This window comes from Chroicocephalus ridibundus, chromosome 21 (assembly GCF_963924245.1).
Source record: "Chroicocephalus ridibundus chromosome 21, bChrRid1.1, whole genome shotgun sequence".
In the NCBI taxonomy this organism is placed as follows: Eukaryota; Metazoa; Chordata; class Aves; order Charadriiformes; family Laridae; genus Chroicocephalus; species Chroicocephalus ridibundus.
Genome location: NC_086304.1, coordinates 3,721,677 through 3,738,230, shown reverse-complemented (window position 1 = coordinate 3,738,230; position 16,554 = coordinate 3,721,677). Strand labels below are relative to the sequence as shown.

The window sequence follows — 16,554 nt, the reverse complement described above, 5'->3', positions numbered from 1 at the left end:
TCTATTATTCATGACTGAAGTACCTAACTGGCAGCAGCAATAACCTCTTAATAGTACGCTGCTGTAACACGGTCTGGGCATAAACCAGCCATTGAAGTGCTTTGAAAGCCCTATTAAATCCTTGAACCCTTATTGTGAATGTAATTGCTGCCCTTTGAAGAACACACGCAGCGGCGCCTTGAGAGCAGTCTCACAAGAGGAACAGAGCTTGATTGTGCTACAATACAAAATATGAATGCAAAACTCATCGAAAAACTTTGCAAGCGAAGTTGTGGTTTACACTTCCATCAACTTTGTAGACGGAGCTTTCTCATCGCTTCTGAGGAGCTTTATTCACTGGCCCAGGTTGCCCAGAGATGTGGTGGAGGCCCCATCCCTGGAGACATCCAAGGCCAGGCTGGATGAGGCTCTGAGCAACCTGATCCAGTTAAAGATGTCTCTGCTCACTGCAGAGGGGTTGGACTGGATGGCCTTTAGAGGTTCCTTCCAACCCAACTCATTCTGTGATTCTATGAAAGCACTCACCGACTCTGGTGCCTGACATGTTCCCTGTGGAAGCACAGCGTGAATTGCTGGTCAACATGTATCTTGACATTAAGGTCTATAAATTCAGCTGGAACTGGGCATATTTTCATTTTTTTCAGTAGCCAAATCTATTAAAGAAAATCTTGAAAGTTATGAATAAGTTGGTAAAAATTGGAAAGGCTTAAGTGTCTCGGAGTGCACAAGTAAAAGACAATGTTAACTTAAAATAATTGCTAATATCTCAGTAGTTCTACAGACTGTTTATGGCTTTAGCTGCTTTAACAGGGGACGTACTTAAAAGAAAGAGTTAGAAATTCATGGAATGCCACACACATATATGTTTCTTCCACTCCAGGAAATCTTAAGATAAAACTAGAAAGAATTCCGCATTTCTGGGACGAGAAGGCAAAGTAACTAATGGTAGGGTCTGTCACGGGTGGTTGTACAGAGCCGCATTTGAATGGAAAATATGAAGGCTATAAAATCACATTCTGACTAACACATATATTGAAATGTCTGAACATGTACTTTTGAAGTGACTATTATTCAATAATGAAGCACCTAACAAGAGCAGTAAGCTTTTAATGGAGTAATAACACACTGTAAATGTATAAAATAGGAGAGTCTGAGAAGTCCTTTGAACTACGTAGCGCTGAAAAATGTGAAGACGTTGGATACTTCTGCTTGAGAAAAGGACCACAAAGTAACAAATAAATTCACTGATACTTTTTCTTTCACAATCTGTTCCTTACACACGGGTTAATAGTTTATTTGTATCCGCTTTGTGCTACAACCCAAGGGTGTCTATCAAAAGCTGGTGAACCTCTCACAAACCATGTCTACCAACCCATGTGCCACCTGATGTTTAACCATCTGGCTTAAGCTTCATTATCAACATAGCCCTGGCCAACATGGAAAATCAGAAGATCAAAATCACACAAACCAAGCAAAAGTTGAGTTATTGATGCAATGTGGATTCTTTAATTGGGATGGAGAATGCAACAGACAGTAATGTCGGGAAACAAAACAACACAGAAACAATTAATTGGAAACAGCAAAATCATAAGGCTGCAGCGAGGCACAACCCAGGGCCCCACGCCAGAGATTCCCCCTCCTATCGCAGGTTGGGGGTCTCAGAGTCGGGCAGAGCAGAGGAGACTCATCCGAGGATAAGTACAGCTTCGTTGTACGGCAGATGGAGGGGAGCTTTTGGAGACAGTGCTGGAAACGCTAAAGTCGCCAGCTGGAGAACTGCAAGGTTACTCTGTGCAAACAAGCAAGGACCATCAAGTTCAAGTCGCTGCTTTGCCACAGCCTAAAGAAGGGCTGACAGCTTTGTTCTGCATCTGGTGGTGGAAGACAAGAGGTGCTGCCAGCGGGGACTGAGGGCAGATGCAGCGCTGAACTCCATGGATATTTGGGGCTTAGCAGGGCCCGCAGTTGCCACTGAGGTACCTGTGGCCACTGCGCCAGCCACCATATCCGCAGCTCCCAAAGCCTCCGTAGCCCCCAGAAAGCCCATAGCCTCCGTAGCCCCCAGAAAGCCCGTAGCCTCCATAGCCCCCATAGCCCCCAAGGCCTCCATAACCACCACGGCCTCCAAAAGTGCCGCCGTAGCCCCCTGCAACGCCAGGGGCTCCCGCTGAGCCAACAACGCTGTACTGCGGGAAGGAGCTGAGGATGGGCCCGGGGAAGGTGACCACCGAGGCCGGGGGCTGGATCACCACCGTGGAGTCGGGGCACTGGCGCACGCAGGGCTCGTTGGCGGTGTCAGCCAGCGGGGCCGGGGCGGCCACCCCACAGGAAGGGATGCACAGGCTGGCGCAGGACATCTTTCAGGCAGGCAAGGAGTCCTGGAAAAGACGCCAGGGATTAGGCAAGGGTGCGGGGAAGGGGCTGCATCAAGGGAGGCAGGGAGAGATCCCCAAGAGGCTTCCAGGAGCTGGACTTACCCTGTTGATCAGGAGAGTCAAGTGGAGGAAGGTGGATAGAGGGCCGTGAAGCCCTCAGCTCTTTTATACATGTCCCAGGCTGCCCGGGGCATCGGCCAAGGGGCGGTGGCAGAAGCCCCAGCTAGTCACGAAATCCAGAGGACAAGCTTCATGACACAGATTGTGATGCGGGACAATTAAACCCCTCTTCATTGAGGACAATGCCCTGCTATTGTGCCCTGGAGAAGAAAGAGGTGATGGGAGGGACAGACTATGACACAACATTACATGAAAGTCAGGGCGCTGATGTGGCTGAACTCATGGCACCAATTAACCCTGATCTGTCCATAATCCTTCACTTTGCTGACGTAGAAGGATTTTTGGGCATCTTGCAGAAGATTGCTGTGCCCAACCACGCCAGACTCAGCAGAAGCCCAGCCATGTGCTCATAGCCAGCAGTGCCCAGTGTGCTTGTGGGGAGCACGGCCACGTGCAGTCTGGTGCTCTGTGGGTGCTCGGCCAGAATGTCCCAGCACAGCCCTGAGTGCCCAGCTGAGCAATCAAGCATCTCCACAGAGGGCTCAGGGAGGACCATGCCCAGAGACATGAGGTCGTAGGATCCAGCAGTGACCTGGTCCCATTGCTGTTCGTCTGCTCCTCCTTATATGTCCCCACTCTCAGAGATCCCCTATGTGCTATCCCACTGCTGTGCCCATCACGTCTCTACCAGTGCTCTGTGCATTTGGGGTTTTGTCATGCATGGGACCCATCTCCTCTTGTCTTTGCATGTCATCAAGTGAAAGCAGGACCTAAACATACCAATGTCATGCAGAATGTTAGATTTTGCGAATTAAGAAGCGTCTTTGGACCCCAAGACCATGATATGTGTAGCCGTTTCTGGCAATTGGACATGGTGGAAAACATCCTGAGCCTGCCCAGCCTCCTGGTGCCTCAGTTTACCGGCTTGTAAAAGGGAGCTAATGAAAGGTGTGATGGCTGTGCGCAGAATTGAAAGCACTTCTGCAAGATGCTCAGGACTCTTCAACATAAGTAAAGTGTGGGGGGATTAGGGATAGATTAGGGTTTGCTAATGATGCCAGGTCAGCTACCGCAGAAATTTTTCTTTCATATAGTGTTGTATCACTGTCTGTCCCTCCCATCACCTCTTTCTTCTCCAGGGCACGTTTGCACACCAGTGTTCCCAATGAAGAAGGATATAATTTTCTCGCATCACAATCTGTACGATGACGCTTGTCTGCTGGATTTCATGACTAGCTGGGGTTCCAGCCACCGCCCCTTGGCCGATGCCCCGGGCAGCCTGGGACATGTATAAAAGAGCTGAGGGCTTCACGGCCCTCTATCCACCTTCCTCCACTTGACTCTCCTGATCAACAGGGTAAGTCCAGCTCCTGGAAGCCTCTTGGGGATCTCTCCCTGCCTCCCTTGATGCAGCCCCTTCCCCGCACCCTTACCTAACCCCTGGCGTCTTTTCCAGGACTCCTTGCCTGCCTGAAAGATGTCCTGCGCCAGCCTGTGCATCCCTTCCTGTGGGGTGGCCGCCCCGGCCCCGCTGGCTGACACCGCCAACGAGCCCTGCGTGCGCCAGTGCCCCGACTCCACGGTGGTGATCCAGCCCCCGGCCTCGGTGGTCACCTTCCCCGGGCCCATCCTCAGCTCCTTCCCGCAGTACAGCGTTGTTGGCTCAGCGGGAGCCCCTGGCGTTGCAGGGGGCTACGGCGGCACTTTTGGAGGCCGTGGTGGTTATGGAGGCCTTGGGGGCTATGGGGGCTATGGAGGCTACGGGCTTTCTGGGGGCTACGGAGGCTATGGGCTTTCTGGGGGCTACGGAGGCTTTGGGAGCTGCGGATATGGTGGCTGGCGCCGTGGCCACAGGTACCTCAGTGGCAACTGCGGGCCCTGCTGAGCCCCACACCGTGTCTGGCCAAAGTCAAGGGAGAGCTTTGGAAAATACCCTGGCACATCGTGACGTGACACCTGAAGGAAGGACATCCCTTTGGCATTGCTGATCTGCAGAACGTGGACATCTGGTGCCTGCTTGGGGCTCAACTCTCCCTCCCTCCTGCCCCACCTCAGCATCTCTCCGGGACTCGTTGCCCCGTGAAGACACAGCCCCTTGCTGGCTACCTGCTCCTGCAGCATGGCTGCTACTCGCTGTCGTTCTGCCCACTGGCAGGAGATGTGTCTGCCCTTGGCACGGGCCCTGCTCTTCTCCCAACTCCCTCCTCCCCTGGAACTGCAATAAAAGCTGTCTTGCATCGCAATGTTGAGCTTTGATTTTATTTGGTCCTTCCCCCATACCCAACACCCCAAGTGACACCACGGGCTCCCAGGAGTGTCCCAGCCAGCTCCCACCCGTGGCCTTGTTAGGAGCATGTGCGAGAGCTGCCTGGCTTCCTCCTGCCTGCCCTTGGGCATAACGTCCCTCTGCCGGAGGTTCACCCAGAGCAGGACAGTTCTCATCTCCCTCTACAAAAGCTTCTTTCTCTTTCCCTGCTCTGTCTTTCCTCCCGGCTGCACCAGGGCTGTGGGGATTGGGACACCAATGGAACCACCCCAAGGGCAAAAGTCCAGGTCAGCGTCATTTGGGAGGCCACAGGTCGTTAAGGGAAATGGAGAGCAACCCCCAGCACCTCCCCAGCTGCCTTGTCTCCATCCTCTCCACATTCATGCATCCTTCACGCCCTTTTCCTGTTATTCCTCCATCTCCCACTGCTCCCTGGAGCACTTTTGGTCCTCTCTTCCCACACTGCTTGAGCAGAAGCTCTTCCCAGAATTCCCACCAGCAGCCTGAGGACACGCCTCTGCCCAGCAATGACAGCAGAGCTTCCCACAGACCAGGGCTCTGGACCAGATTTTACTGGCGCTTTGCTTCTTCACACACCAGACAAAAAAGTAGCCCACACTGCCACATCCCCCAAAGCAAAAATCCACAGGACCGTGACAGGGTCACCAGAATGCCATTCCAGCACCGTGCCGTCAGAGGATACATAGGGGACAACACATGAGCCAGGAGACAGCAGATGGCCGAGAGTCATTGCAGGGGAAGCTGGGTAGATATGGGGATGGATGACCCATCTTTTCCTGAGCTCACCAGCAGTGACCAACATGCTGCCACACTGCCCTTCCTGATGCCTCTGGCTGGAACTGTCTCTGCCCAAGACCACCTTGCAGTGCCAGGATCAAAAGATCAGCAGATACTTGGGGAAGGGAGGGACCTCAGGAGGGTGGGCAGTCCAACCTCCTGCTCAAAGAGCTTAGTCCTTCATGTCACTGGATACCCATGGCCATTTCTTGTCTCTAAGAGGAAACTTGGTTGTGTCTCTCCCGCCCCTTCCCAGTGGCCTCCAAATCAAGCTAGACACAAGGGCATGGCCAGCACGTGACAGCAGTCCTCTACATGCAGTGGTTGTCTCTACATTTCCCTGGACTTACAGATGTGACCACTAACAAGCCAATAAAAGGAGGTGATGCCAGGCATGCTGGTTCTGCAGAGGATTTGGAAGAGCTGCTGCAAGACACCTGTGGCACTTCCACATGTTTGAAGTGGGCTTTGGGAGCGTATTGTGTTCATTGCTGGTGGGAGACCAGAGGAAGCTCAGTGGGATGTGCTCTACAAGACCCCCCTGGGACCATCATCTTCACCTGTAACACACTGAGCAAAGTGCCCAAAGGCTCCAAGGGCACCACCCTGGGAGACTCAAACAGCCCAGACTGAGATGCCCCGATGTTTGGGGGAAGTGAGGAAAAAGAAGGAAGGATCAAGAAATACCATGAGTCAACATTGCGATGCAAGACAGCTTTTATTGGAGTTGCAGGGGAGGAGGGAGTTGGGAGAAGAGCCGAGTCGTGGCCAGGGTCTTGCCCTGTCTTGTGGCACTGGGCAGAGCTCAACCGAGCATCAGCCATGCTGCAGGAGCAGGCACCAAGAGTGAGTCTCTGCCATAAAGGGGGCAACCACTCTTGAAAGGATCCTCGAGCAGGGCAAGAGGAAGGTAGAGCTGGGCAGCAAGCAGGTGCGAGACATCAGAGCTCTGGAGCCCAGCAATGCCAAAGGGATGTTTTTCCCTTGAGTGCCATGTTGAGATATGCCAGGGGCTTTTACGGAGCTCTCCTTCGTCTGTGGCCGGACCCAGTGTGGAGCTTAGCAGGGCCCGCAGTTGCCACTGAGGTACCTGTGGCCACGGCGCCAGCCACCATATCCGCAGCTCCCAAAGCCTCCGTAGCCCCCAGAAAGCCCATAGCCTCCGTAGCCCCCAGAAAGCCCGTAGCCTCCATAGCCCCCAAAGCCCCCAAGGCCTCCATAACCACCACGGCCTCCAAAAGTGCCGCCGTAGCCCCCTGCAACGCCAGGGGCTCCCGCTGAGCCAACAACGCTGTACTGCGGGAAGGAGCTGAGGATGGGCCCGGGGAAGGTGACCACCGAGGCCGGGGGCTGGATCACCACCGTGGAGTCGGGGCACTGGCGCACGCAGGGCTCGTTGGCGGTGTCAGCCAGCGGGGCCGGGGCGGCCACCCCACAGGAAGGGACGCACAGGCTGGAGCAGGACATCCTTCGGTTCAGGAGGTGAAGCTGCAAGACAAGGCAGAGCTATGGCTCAGTGCAAGGCCTCATCCCAAACCCCTCCTGGCTCTCTCACACTTGGAACCTGTGTCCCAGGACACGCTCTGCATCATCTCAGGTGGGCAGAGCAAAAATACGTTCCAGAGTTAAAATGCTGCTGTAAAACCTTTGCTCCCTTCACGTTCCCTGGACTTGACTTGCCCACAGGAGAGAGGAAAAACTCCCTCCTCCAAAGCAGATGGAAAATCACCAAGCTCCCAAAGGACTCGAGTGCATTGGTGTACTCAGGGCGTCATACCTGCAAGTCTTATATTTCCATCCTTTCCATAGCTCTGAAACAGTCCCATCACGTCCTAACTCTGCACTATGAAAGCGTGGCAGAACACACAGGAAAGATGCCTTGAGAAAGCCACTGCTGAGGAAGGAAAGATGCAGGTAAGACTTGGACTTACCACGATGATCAGGAGAGTCAAGTGGAGGAAGGTGGATAGAGGGCTATGAAGCCCTCAGCTCTTTTATACATGTCCCAGACTGCCCGGGGCGTCGGACAAGAGGTGGTGGCTGGAACCCCAGCTGGTCATGATATCCAGCGGACAAGCTTCCTGACACTGATTTCATGTGATGCGAGAAAATTATATGCCTCCTCACTGACACATCATTACATGAAAGACAAATTGCTGTTGTAGCTGACCTGGCATCACCAATAAACCCCGATCTGCCCCTAATCCCCCCACACTTTACTTATGTCGAAGAGTCCTGAGCATCTTGCAGAAGCGCGTTGCAATCCTGTGCACAGCCATCACGCCTGTCATTACCTCCCTTTTACAAGCTGGTAAACTGAGGCACTGGGAGGCTGGGCAAAGGAAGAAGCCATTCCACGTGCTCCGAGTGACTCCTAAATGCCCACCATCTCCCAGTGCTCATGAGGGCTGGGGGCCTTTTAGGGCAACAGGTGACAAGCATCCCTAAGCCTTGGCCATCTCCATGCCCTTGCTTGACAGGGTGTGTTTGGGGTTCCCTGATTAACAGCCATGCAAAGAAACGGGGGCACACTTTGCTGCGTGGGGTGAAGACCCAAACATGCAGGGGCTCAACACAGACGTGGGTAGGGAGCAGTGAGATCAGACAGCAAGGCGGCGTGTGAAGGGGGGCATGCACAGGGGTGCGGGAGGGCAGGAAGGGTGGGACTAGGACACTCTCAGCTTCCTTGGCCACATATCTGTGAGTGTGGTCCTCCTCAACCCATCTCCGGAGGGACTGGATTACTCAGCTGGGCACCGAGGACTGTGCCAGGAGATGCTGGCCGAGCACCCACAGAGCACCCGGCTGCACGTGGCCGCGCTCCCCGCAGCCACAGGCACGCTGGGCACCGCTGACTCTGGGCGCGTGGCTGGGCTGCTGCTGGGTGTGACGTGGTTGAACACAGTAAACTTCTGCAAGATGCCCAGGACTCTTCAATGTAGGCAAAATGGGGATTAGAGAAACGTTTACATTTATGGGTGCTAGAGCAGCATCTTGTCTTACAGGTAATGGCCTATCATGGTCACTCCCATCGCCTGTTCTTTCGTCAGGGAACACTAGCATGCCATTTTCCCAATTAGAGAGCTATATAATTTTCTCGCATCACATGAAATCAGTGTCAGGAAGCTTGTCCTCTGGATTTCACGATTAGCTGGGGCTTCTGCCACCGCCCCTTGGCCGATGCCCCGGGCAGCCTGGGACATGTATAAAAGAGCTGAGGGCTTCACGGCCCTCTATCCACCTTCCTCCACTTGACTCTCCTGATCAACAGGGTAAGTCCAGCTCCTGGAAGCCTCTTGGGGATCTCTCCCTGCCTCCCTTGATGCAGCCCCTTCCCCGCACCCTTACCTAACCCCTGGCGTCTTTTCCAGGACTCCTTGCCTGCCTGAAAGATGTCCTGCGCCAGCCTGTGCATCCCTTCCTGTGGGGTGGCCGCCCCGGCCCCGCTGGCTGACACCGCCAACGAGCCCTGCGTGCGCCAGTGCCCCGACTCCACGGTGGTGATCCAGCCCCCGGCCTCGGTGGTCACCTTCCCCGGGCCCATCCTCAGCTCCTTCCCGCAGTACAGCGTTGTTGGCTCAGCGGGAGCCCCTGGCGTTGCAGGGGGCTACGGCGGCACTTTTGGAGGCCGTGGTGGTTATGGAGGCCTTGGGGGCTTTGGGGGCTATGGAGGCTACGGGCTTTCTGGGGGCTACGGAGGCTATGGGCTTTCTGGGGGCTACGGAGGCTTTGGGAGCTGCGGATATGGTGGCTGGCGCCGTGGCCACAGGTACCTCAGTGGCAACTGCGGGCCCTGCTGAGCCCCACACCGTGTCTGGCCAAAGTCAAGGGAGAGCTTTGGAAAATACCCTGGCACATCGTGACGTGACACCTGAAGGAAGGACATCCCTTTGGCATTGCTGATCTGCAGAACGTGGACATCTGGTGCCTGCTTGGGGCTCAACTCTCCCTCCCTCCTGCCCCACCTCAGCATCTCTCCGGGACTCGTTGCCCCGTGAAGACACAGCCCCTTGCTGGCTACCTGCTCCTGCAGCATGGCTGCTACTCGCTGTCGTTCTGCCCACTGGCAGGAGATGTGTCTGCCCTTGGCACGGGCCCTGCTCTTCTCCCAACTCCCTCCTCCCCTGGAACTGCAATAAAAGCTGTCTTGCATCGCAATGTTGAGCTTTGATTTTATTTGGTCCTTCCCCCATACCCAACACCCCAAGTGACACCACGGGCTCCCAGGAGTGTCCCAGCCAGCTCCCACCCGTGGCCTTGTTAGGAGCATGTGCGAGAGCTGCCTGGCTTCCTCCTGCCTGCCCTTGGGCATAACGTCCCTCTGCCGGAGGTTCACCCAGAGCAGGACAGTTCTCATCTCCCTCTACAAAAGCTTCTTTCTCTTTCCCTGCTCTGTCTTTCCTCCCGGCTGCACCAGGGCTGTGGGGATTGGGACACCAATGGAACCACCCCAAGGGCAAAAGTCCAGGTCAGCGTCATTTGGGAGGCCACAGGTCGTTAAGGGAAATGGAGAGCAACCCCCAGCACCTCCCCAGCTGCCTTGTCTCCATCCTCTCCACATTCATGCATCCTTCACGCCCTTTTCCTGTTATTCCTCCATCTCCCACTGCTCCCTGGAGCACTTTTGGTCCTCTCTTCCCACACTGCTTGAGCAGAAGCTCTTCCCAGAATTCCCACCAGCAGCCTGAGGACACGTCTCTGCCCAGCAATGACAGCAGAGCTTCCCACAGACCAGGGCTCTGGACCAGATTTTACTGGCGCTTTGCTTCTTCACACACCAGACAAAAAAGTAGCCCACACTGCCACATCCCCCAAAGCAAAAATCCACAGGACCGTGACAGGGTCACCAGAATGCCATTCCAGCACCGTGCCGTCAGAGGATACATAGGGGACAACACATGAGCCAGGAGACAGCAGATGGCCGAGAGTCATTGCAGGGGAAGCTGGGTAGATATGGGGATGGATGACCCATCTTTTCCTGAGCTCACCAGCAGTGACCAACATGCTGCCACACTGCCCTTCCTGATGCCTCTGGCTGGAACTGTCTCTGCCCAAGACCACCTTGCAGTGCCAGGATCAAAAGATCAGCAGATACTTGGGGAAGGGAGGGACCTCAGGAGGGTGGGCAGTCCAACCTCCTGCTCAAAGAGCTTAGTCCTTCATGTCACTGGATACCCATGGCCATTTCTTGTCTCTAAGAGGAAACTTGGTTGTGTCTCTCCCGCCCCTTCCCAGTGGCCTCCAAATCAAGCTAGACACAAGGGCATGGCCAGCACGTGACAGCAGTCCTCTACATGCAGTGGTTGTCTCTACATTTCCCTGGACTTACAGATGTGACCACTAACAAGCCAATAAAAGGAGGTGATGCCAGGCATGCTGGTTCTGCAGAGGATTTGGAAGAGCTGCTGCAAGACACCTGTGGCACTTCCACATGTTTGAAGTGGGCTTTGGGAGCGTATTGTGTTCATTGCTGGTGGGAGACCAGAGGAAGCTCAGTGGGATGTGCTCTACAAGACCCCCCTGGGACCATCATCTTCACCTGTAACACACTGAGCAAAGTGCCCAAAGGCTCCAAGGGCACCACCCTGGGAGATTCAAACAGCCCAGACTGAGATGCCCCGATGTTTGGGGGAAGTGAGGAAAAAGAAGGAAGGATCAAGAAATACCATGAGTCAACATTGCGATGCAAGACAGCTTTTATTGGAGTTGCAGGGGAGGAGGGAGTTGGGAGAAGAGCCGAGTCGTGGCCAGGGTCTTGCCCTGTCTTGTGGCACTGGGCAGAGCTCAACCGAGCATCAGCCATGCTGCAGGAGCAGGCACCAAGAGTGAGTCTCTGCCATAAAGGGGGCAACCACTCTTGAAAGGATCCTCGAGCAGGGCAAGAGGAAGGTAGAGCTGGGCAGCAAGCAGGTGCGAGACATCAGAGCTCTGGAGCCCAGCAATGCCAAAGGGATGTTTTTCCCTTGAGTGCCATGTTGAGATATGCCAGGGGCTTTTACGGAGCTCTCCTTCGTCTGTGGCCGGACCCAGTGTGGAGCTTAGCAGGGCCCGCAGTTGCCACTGAGGTACCTGTGGCCACGGCGCCAGCCACCATATCCGCAGCTCCCAAAGCCTCCGTAGCCCCCAGAAAGCCCATAGCCTCCGTAGCCCCCAGAAAGCCCGTAGCCTCCATAGCCCCCAAAGCCCCCAAGGCCTCCATAACCACCACGGCCTCCAAAAGTGCCGCCGTAGCCCCCTGCAACGCCAGGGGCTCCCGCTGAGCCAACAACGCTGTACTGCGGGAAGGAGCTGAGGATGGGCCCGGGGAAGGTGACCACCGAGGCCGGGGGCTGGATCACCACCGTGGAGTCGGGGCACTGGCGCACGCAGGGCTCGTTGGCGGTGTCAGCCAGCGGGGCCGGGGCGGCCACCCCACAGGAAGGGACGCACAGGCTGGAGCAGGACATCCTTCGGTTCAGGAGGTGAAGCTGCAAGACAAGGCAGAGCTATGGCTCAGTGCAAGGCCTCATCCCAAACCCCTCCTGGCTCTCTCACACTTGGAACCTGTGTCCCAGGACACGCTCTGCATCATCTCAGGTGGGCAGAGCAAAAATACGTTCCAGAGTTAAAATGCTGCTGTAAAACCTTTGCTCCCTTCACGTTCCCTGGACTTGACTTGCCCACAGGAGAGAGGAAAAACTCCCTCCTCCAAAGCAGATGGAAAATCACCAAGCTCCCAAAGGACTCGAGTGCATTGGTGTACTCAGGGCGTCATACCTGCAAGTCTTATATTTCCATCCTTTCCATAGCTCTGAAACAGTCCCATCACGTCCTAACTCTGCACTATGAAAGCGTGGCAGAACACACAGGAAAGATGCCTTGAGAAAGCCACTGCTGAGGAAGGAAAGATGCAGGTAAGACTTGGACTTACCACGATGATCAGGAGAGTCAAGTGGAGGAAGGTGGATAGAGGGCTATGAAGCCCTCAGCTCTTTTATACATGTCCCAGACTGCCCGGGGCGTCGGACAAGAGGTGGTGGCTGGAACCCCAGCTGGTCATGATATCCAGCGGACAAGCTTCCTGACACTGATTTCATGTGATGCGAGAAAATTATATGCCTCCTCACTGACACATCATTACATGAAAGACAAATTGCTGTTGTAGCTGACCTGGCATCACCAATAAACCCCGATCTGCCCCTAATCCCCCCACACTTTACTTATGTCGAAGAGTCCTGAGCATCTTGCAGAAGCGCGTTGCAATCCTGTGCACAGCCATCACGCCTGTCATTACCTCCCTTTTACAAGCTGGTAAACTGAGGCACTGGGAGGCTGGGCAAAGGAAGAAGCCATTCCACGTGCTCCGAGTGACTCCTAAATGCCCACCATCTCCCAGTGCTCATGAGGGCTGGGGGCCTTTTAGGGCAACAGGTGACAAGCATCCCTAAGCCTTGGCCATCTCCATGCCCTTGCTTGACAGGGTGTGTTTGGGGTTCCCTGATTAACAGCCATGCAAAGAAACGGGGGCACACTTTGCTGCGTGGGGTGAAGACCCAAACATGCAGGGGCTCAACACAGACGTGGGTAGGGAGCAGTGAGATCAGACAGCAAGGCGGCGTGTGAAGGGGGGCATGCACAGGGGTGCGGGAGGGCAGGAAGGGTGGGACTAGGACACTCTCAGCTTCCTTGGCCACATATCTGTGAGTGTGGTCCTCCTCAACCCATCTCCGGAGGGACTGGATTACTCAGCTGGGCACCGAGGACTGTGCCAGGAGATGCTGGCCGAGCACCCACAGAGCACCCGGCTGCACGTGGCCGCGCTCCCCGCAGCCACAGGCACGCTGGGCACCGCTGACTCTGGGCGCGTGGCTGGGCTGCTGCTGGGTGTGACGTGGTTGAACACAGTAAACTTCTGCAAGATGCCCAGGACTCTTCAATGTAGGCAAAATGGGGATTAGAGAAACGTTTACATTTATGGGTGCTAGAGCAGCATCTTGTCTTACAGGTAATGGCCTATCATGGTCACTCCCATCGCCTGTTCTTTCGTCAGGGAACACTAGCATGCCATTTTCCCAATTAGAGAGCTATATAATTTTCTCGCATCACATGAAATCAGTGTCAGGAAGCTTGTCCTCTGGATTTCACGATTAGCTGGGGCTTCTGCCACCGCCCCTTGGCCGATGCCCCGGGCAGCCTGGGACATGTATAAAAGAGCTGAGGGCTTCACGGCCCTCTATCCACCTTCCTCCACTTGACTCTCCTGATCAACAGGGTAAGTCCAGCTCCTGGAAGCCTCTTGGGGATCTCTCCCTGCCTCCCTTGATGCAGCCCCTTCCCCGCACCCTTACCTAACCCCTGGCGTCTTTTCCAGGACTCCTTGCCTGCCTGAAAGATGTCCTGCGCCAGCCTGTGCATCCCTTCCTGTGGGGTGGCCGCCCCGGCCCCGCTGGCTGACACCGCCAACGAGCCCTGCGTGCGCCAGTGCCCCGACTCCACGGTGGTGATCCAGCCCCCGGCCTCGGTGGTCACCTTCCCCGGGCCCATCCTCAGCTCCTTCCCGCAGTACAGCGTTGTTGGCTCAGCGGGAGCCCCTGGCGTTGCAGGGGGCTACGGCGGCACTTTTGGAGGCCGTGGTGGTTATGGAGGCCTTGGGGGCTTTGGGGGCTATGGAGGCTACGGGCTTTCTGGGGGCTACGGAGGCTATGGGCTTTCTGGGGGCTACGGAGGCTTTGGGAGCTGCGGATATGGTGGCTGGCGCCGTGGCCACAGGTACCTCAGTGGCAACTGCGGGCCCTGCTGAGCCCCACACCGTGTCTGGCCAAAGTCAAGGGAGAGCTTTGGAAAATACCCTGGCACATCGTGACGTGACACCTGAAGGAAGGACATCCCTTTGGCATTGCTGATCTGCAGAACGTGGACATCTGGTGCCTGCTTGGGGCTCAACTCTCCCTCCCTCCTGCCCCACCTCAGCATCTCTCCGGGACTCGTTGCCCCGTGAAGACACAGCCCCTTGCTGGCTACCTGCTCCTGCAGCATGGCTGCTACTCGCTGTCGTTCTGCCCACTGGCAGGAGATGTGTCTGCCCTTGGCACGGGCCCTGCTCTTCTCCCAACTCCCTCCTCCCCTGGAACTGCAATAAAAGCTGTCTTGCATCGCAATGTTGAGCTTTGATTTTATTTGGTCCTTCCCCCATACCCAACACCCCAAGTGACACCACGGGCTCCCAGGAGTGTCCCAGCCAGCTCCCACCCGTGGCCTTGTTAGGAGCATGTGCGAGAGCTGCCTGGCTTCCTCCTGCCTGCCCTTGGGCATAACGTCCCTCTGCCGGAGGTTCACCCAGAGCAGGACAGTTCTCATCTCCCTCTACAAAAGCTTCTTTCTCTTTCCCTGCTCTGTCTTTCCTCCCGGCTGCACCAGGGCTGTGGGGATTGGGACACCAATGGAACCACCCCAAGGGCAAAAGTCCAGGTCAGCGTCATTTGGGAGGCCACAGGTCGTTAAGGGAAATGGAGAGCAACCCCCAGCACCTCCCCAGCTGCCTTGTCTCCATCCTCTCCACATTCATGCATCCTTCACGCCCTTTTCCTGTTATTCCTCCATCTCCCACTGCTCCCTGGAGCACTTTTGGTCCTCTCTTCCCACACTGCTTGAGCAGAAGCTCTTCCCAGAATTCCCACCAGCAGCCTGAGGACACGCCTCTGCCCAGCAATGACAGCAGAGCTTCCCACAGACCAGGGCTCTGGACCAGATTTTACTGGCGCTTTGCTTCTTCACACACCAGACAAAAAAGTAGCCCACACTGCCACATCCCCCAAAGCAAAAATCCACAGGACCGTGACAGGGTCACCAGAATGCCATTCCAGCACCGTGCCGTCAGAGGATACATAGGGGACAACACATGAGCCAGGAGACAGCAGATGGCCGAGAGTCATTGCAGGGGAAGCTGGGTAGATATGGGGATGGATGACCCATCTTTTCCTGAGCTCACCAGCAGTGACCAACATGCTGCCACACTGCCCTTCCTGATGCCTCTGGCTGGAACTGTCTCTGCCCAAGACCACCTTGCAGTGCCAGGATCAAAAGATCAGCAGATACTTGGGGAAGGGAGGGATCTCAGGAGGGTGGGCAGTCCAACCTCCTGCTCAAAGAGCTTAGTCCTTCATGTCACTGGATACCCATGGCCATTTCTTGTCTCTAAGAGGAAACTTGGTTGTGTCTCTCCCGCCCCTTCCCAGTGGCCTCCAAATCAAGCTAGACACAAGGGCATGGCCAGCACGTGACAGCAGTCCTCTACATGCAGTGGTTGTCTCTACATTTCCCTGGACTTACAGATGTGACCACTAACAAGCCAATAAAAGGAGGTGATGCCAGGCATGCTGGTTCTGCAGAGGATTTGGAAGAGCTGCTGCAAGACACCTGTGGCACTTCCACATGTTTGAAGTGGGCTTTGGGAGCGTATTGTGTTCATTGCTGGTGGGAGACCAGAGGAAGCTCAGTGGGATGTGCTCTACAAGACCCCCCTGGGACCATCATCTTCACCTGTAACACACTGAGCAAAGTGCCCAAAGGCTCCAAGGGCACCACCCTGGGAGATTCAAACAGCCCAGACTGAGATGCCCCGATGTTTGGGGGAAGTGAGGAAAAAGAAGGAAGGATCAAGAAATACCATGAGTCAACATTGCGATGCAAGACAGCTTTTATTGGAGTTGCAGGGGAGGAGGGAGTTGGGAGAAGAGCCGAGTCGTGGCCAGGGTCTTGCCCTGTCTTGTGGCACTGGGCAGAGCTCAACCGAGCATCAGCCATGCTGCAGGAGCAGGCACCAAGAGTGAGTCTCTGCCATAAAGGGGGCAACCACTCTTGAAAGGATCCTCGAGCAGGGCAAGAGGAAGGTAGAGCTGGGCAGCAAGCAGGTGCGAGACATCAGAGCTCTGGAGCCCAGCAATGCCAAAGGGATGTTTTTCCCTTGAGTGCCATGTTGAGATATGCCAGGGGCTTTTACGGAGCTCTCCTTCGTCT

The 16,554-nt window shown here is 55.4% G+C and overlaps 6 protein-coding genes across 6 annotated transcripts; 3 read left to right on the top strand and 3 right to left on the bottom strand.

Annotated features, from left to right (window-relative positions):
* Positions 1–1,949: 1,949 nt before the first annotated feature.
* Positions 1,950–2,357, bottom strand: LOC134525840 (claw keratin-like). The gene has a single exon (XM_063357105.1). It carries the CDS (start codon positions 2,355–2,357, stop codon positions 1,950–1,952), a length of 408 nt encoding a protein of 135 aa, XP_063213175.1.
* Positions 2,358–3,972: 1,615 nt separating this feature from the next.
* LOC134525862 (claw keratin-like) lies at positions 3,973–4,380 on the top strand. Its single transcript, XM_063357153.1, has one exon. The coding sequence runs from the start codon at positions 3,973–3,975 to the stop codon at positions 4,378–4,380; it is 408 nt and encodes a 135-aa protein (XP_063213223.1).
* Positions 4,381–6,618: 2,238 nt separating this feature from the next.
* On the bottom strand, positions 6,619–7,026 carry LOC134525860 (claw keratin-like). The gene has a single exon (XM_063357151.1). It carries the CDS (start codon positions 7,024–7,026, stop codon positions 6,619–6,621), a length of 408 nt encoding a protein of 135 aa, XP_063213221.1.
* A 1,925-nt stretch (positions 7,027–8,951) lies between these two features.
* On the top strand, positions 8,952–9,359 carry LOC134525864 (claw keratin-like). The gene has a single exon (XM_063357155.1). It carries the CDS (start codon positions 8,952–8,954, stop codon positions 9,357–9,359), a length of 408 nt encoding a protein of 135 aa, XP_063213225.1.
* Positions 9,360–11,597: 2,238 nt separating this feature from the next.
* LOC134525859 (claw keratin-like) lies at positions 11,598–12,005 on the bottom strand. Its single transcript, XM_063357150.1, has one exon. It carries the CDS (start codon positions 12,003–12,005, stop codon positions 11,598–11,600), a length of 408 nt encoding a protein of 135 aa, XP_063213220.1.
* A 1,925-nt stretch (positions 12,006–13,930) lies between these two features.
* On the top strand, positions 13,931–14,338 carry LOC134525863 (claw keratin-like). The gene has a single exon (XM_063357154.1). The coding sequence runs from the start codon at positions 13,931–13,933 to the stop codon at positions 14,336–14,338; it is 408 nt and encodes a 135-aa protein (XP_063213224.1).
* Positions 14,339–16,554: the final 2,216 nt, after the last annotated feature.

Excerpts from the sequence above, each read along its gene's own strand:
- LOC134525840 (XM_063357105.1), bottom strand. The coding sequence starts at position 2,357 with ATGTCCTGCGCCAGCCTGTGCATCCCTTCCTGTGGGGTGGCCGCCCCG.
- LOC134525862 (XM_063357153.1), top strand. The coding sequence starts at position 3,973 with ATGTCCTGCGCCAGCCTGTGCATCCCTTCCTGTGGGGTGGCCGCCCCG.
- LOC134525860 (XM_063357151.1), bottom strand. The coding sequence starts at position 7,026 with ATGTCCTGCTCCAGCCTGTGCGTCCCTTCCTGTGGGGTGGCCGCCCCG.
- LOC134525864 (XM_063357155.1), top strand. The coding sequence starts at position 8,952 with ATGTCCTGCGCCAGCCTGTGCATCCCTTCCTGTGGGGTGGCCGCCCCG.
- LOC134525859 (XM_063357150.1), bottom strand. The coding sequence starts at position 12,005 with ATGTCCTGCTCCAGCCTGTGCGTCCCTTCCTGTGGGGTGGCCGCCCCG.
- LOC134525863 (XM_063357154.1), top strand. The coding sequence starts at position 13,931 with ATGTCCTGCGCCAGCCTGTGCATCCCTTCCTGTGGGGTGGCCGCCCCG.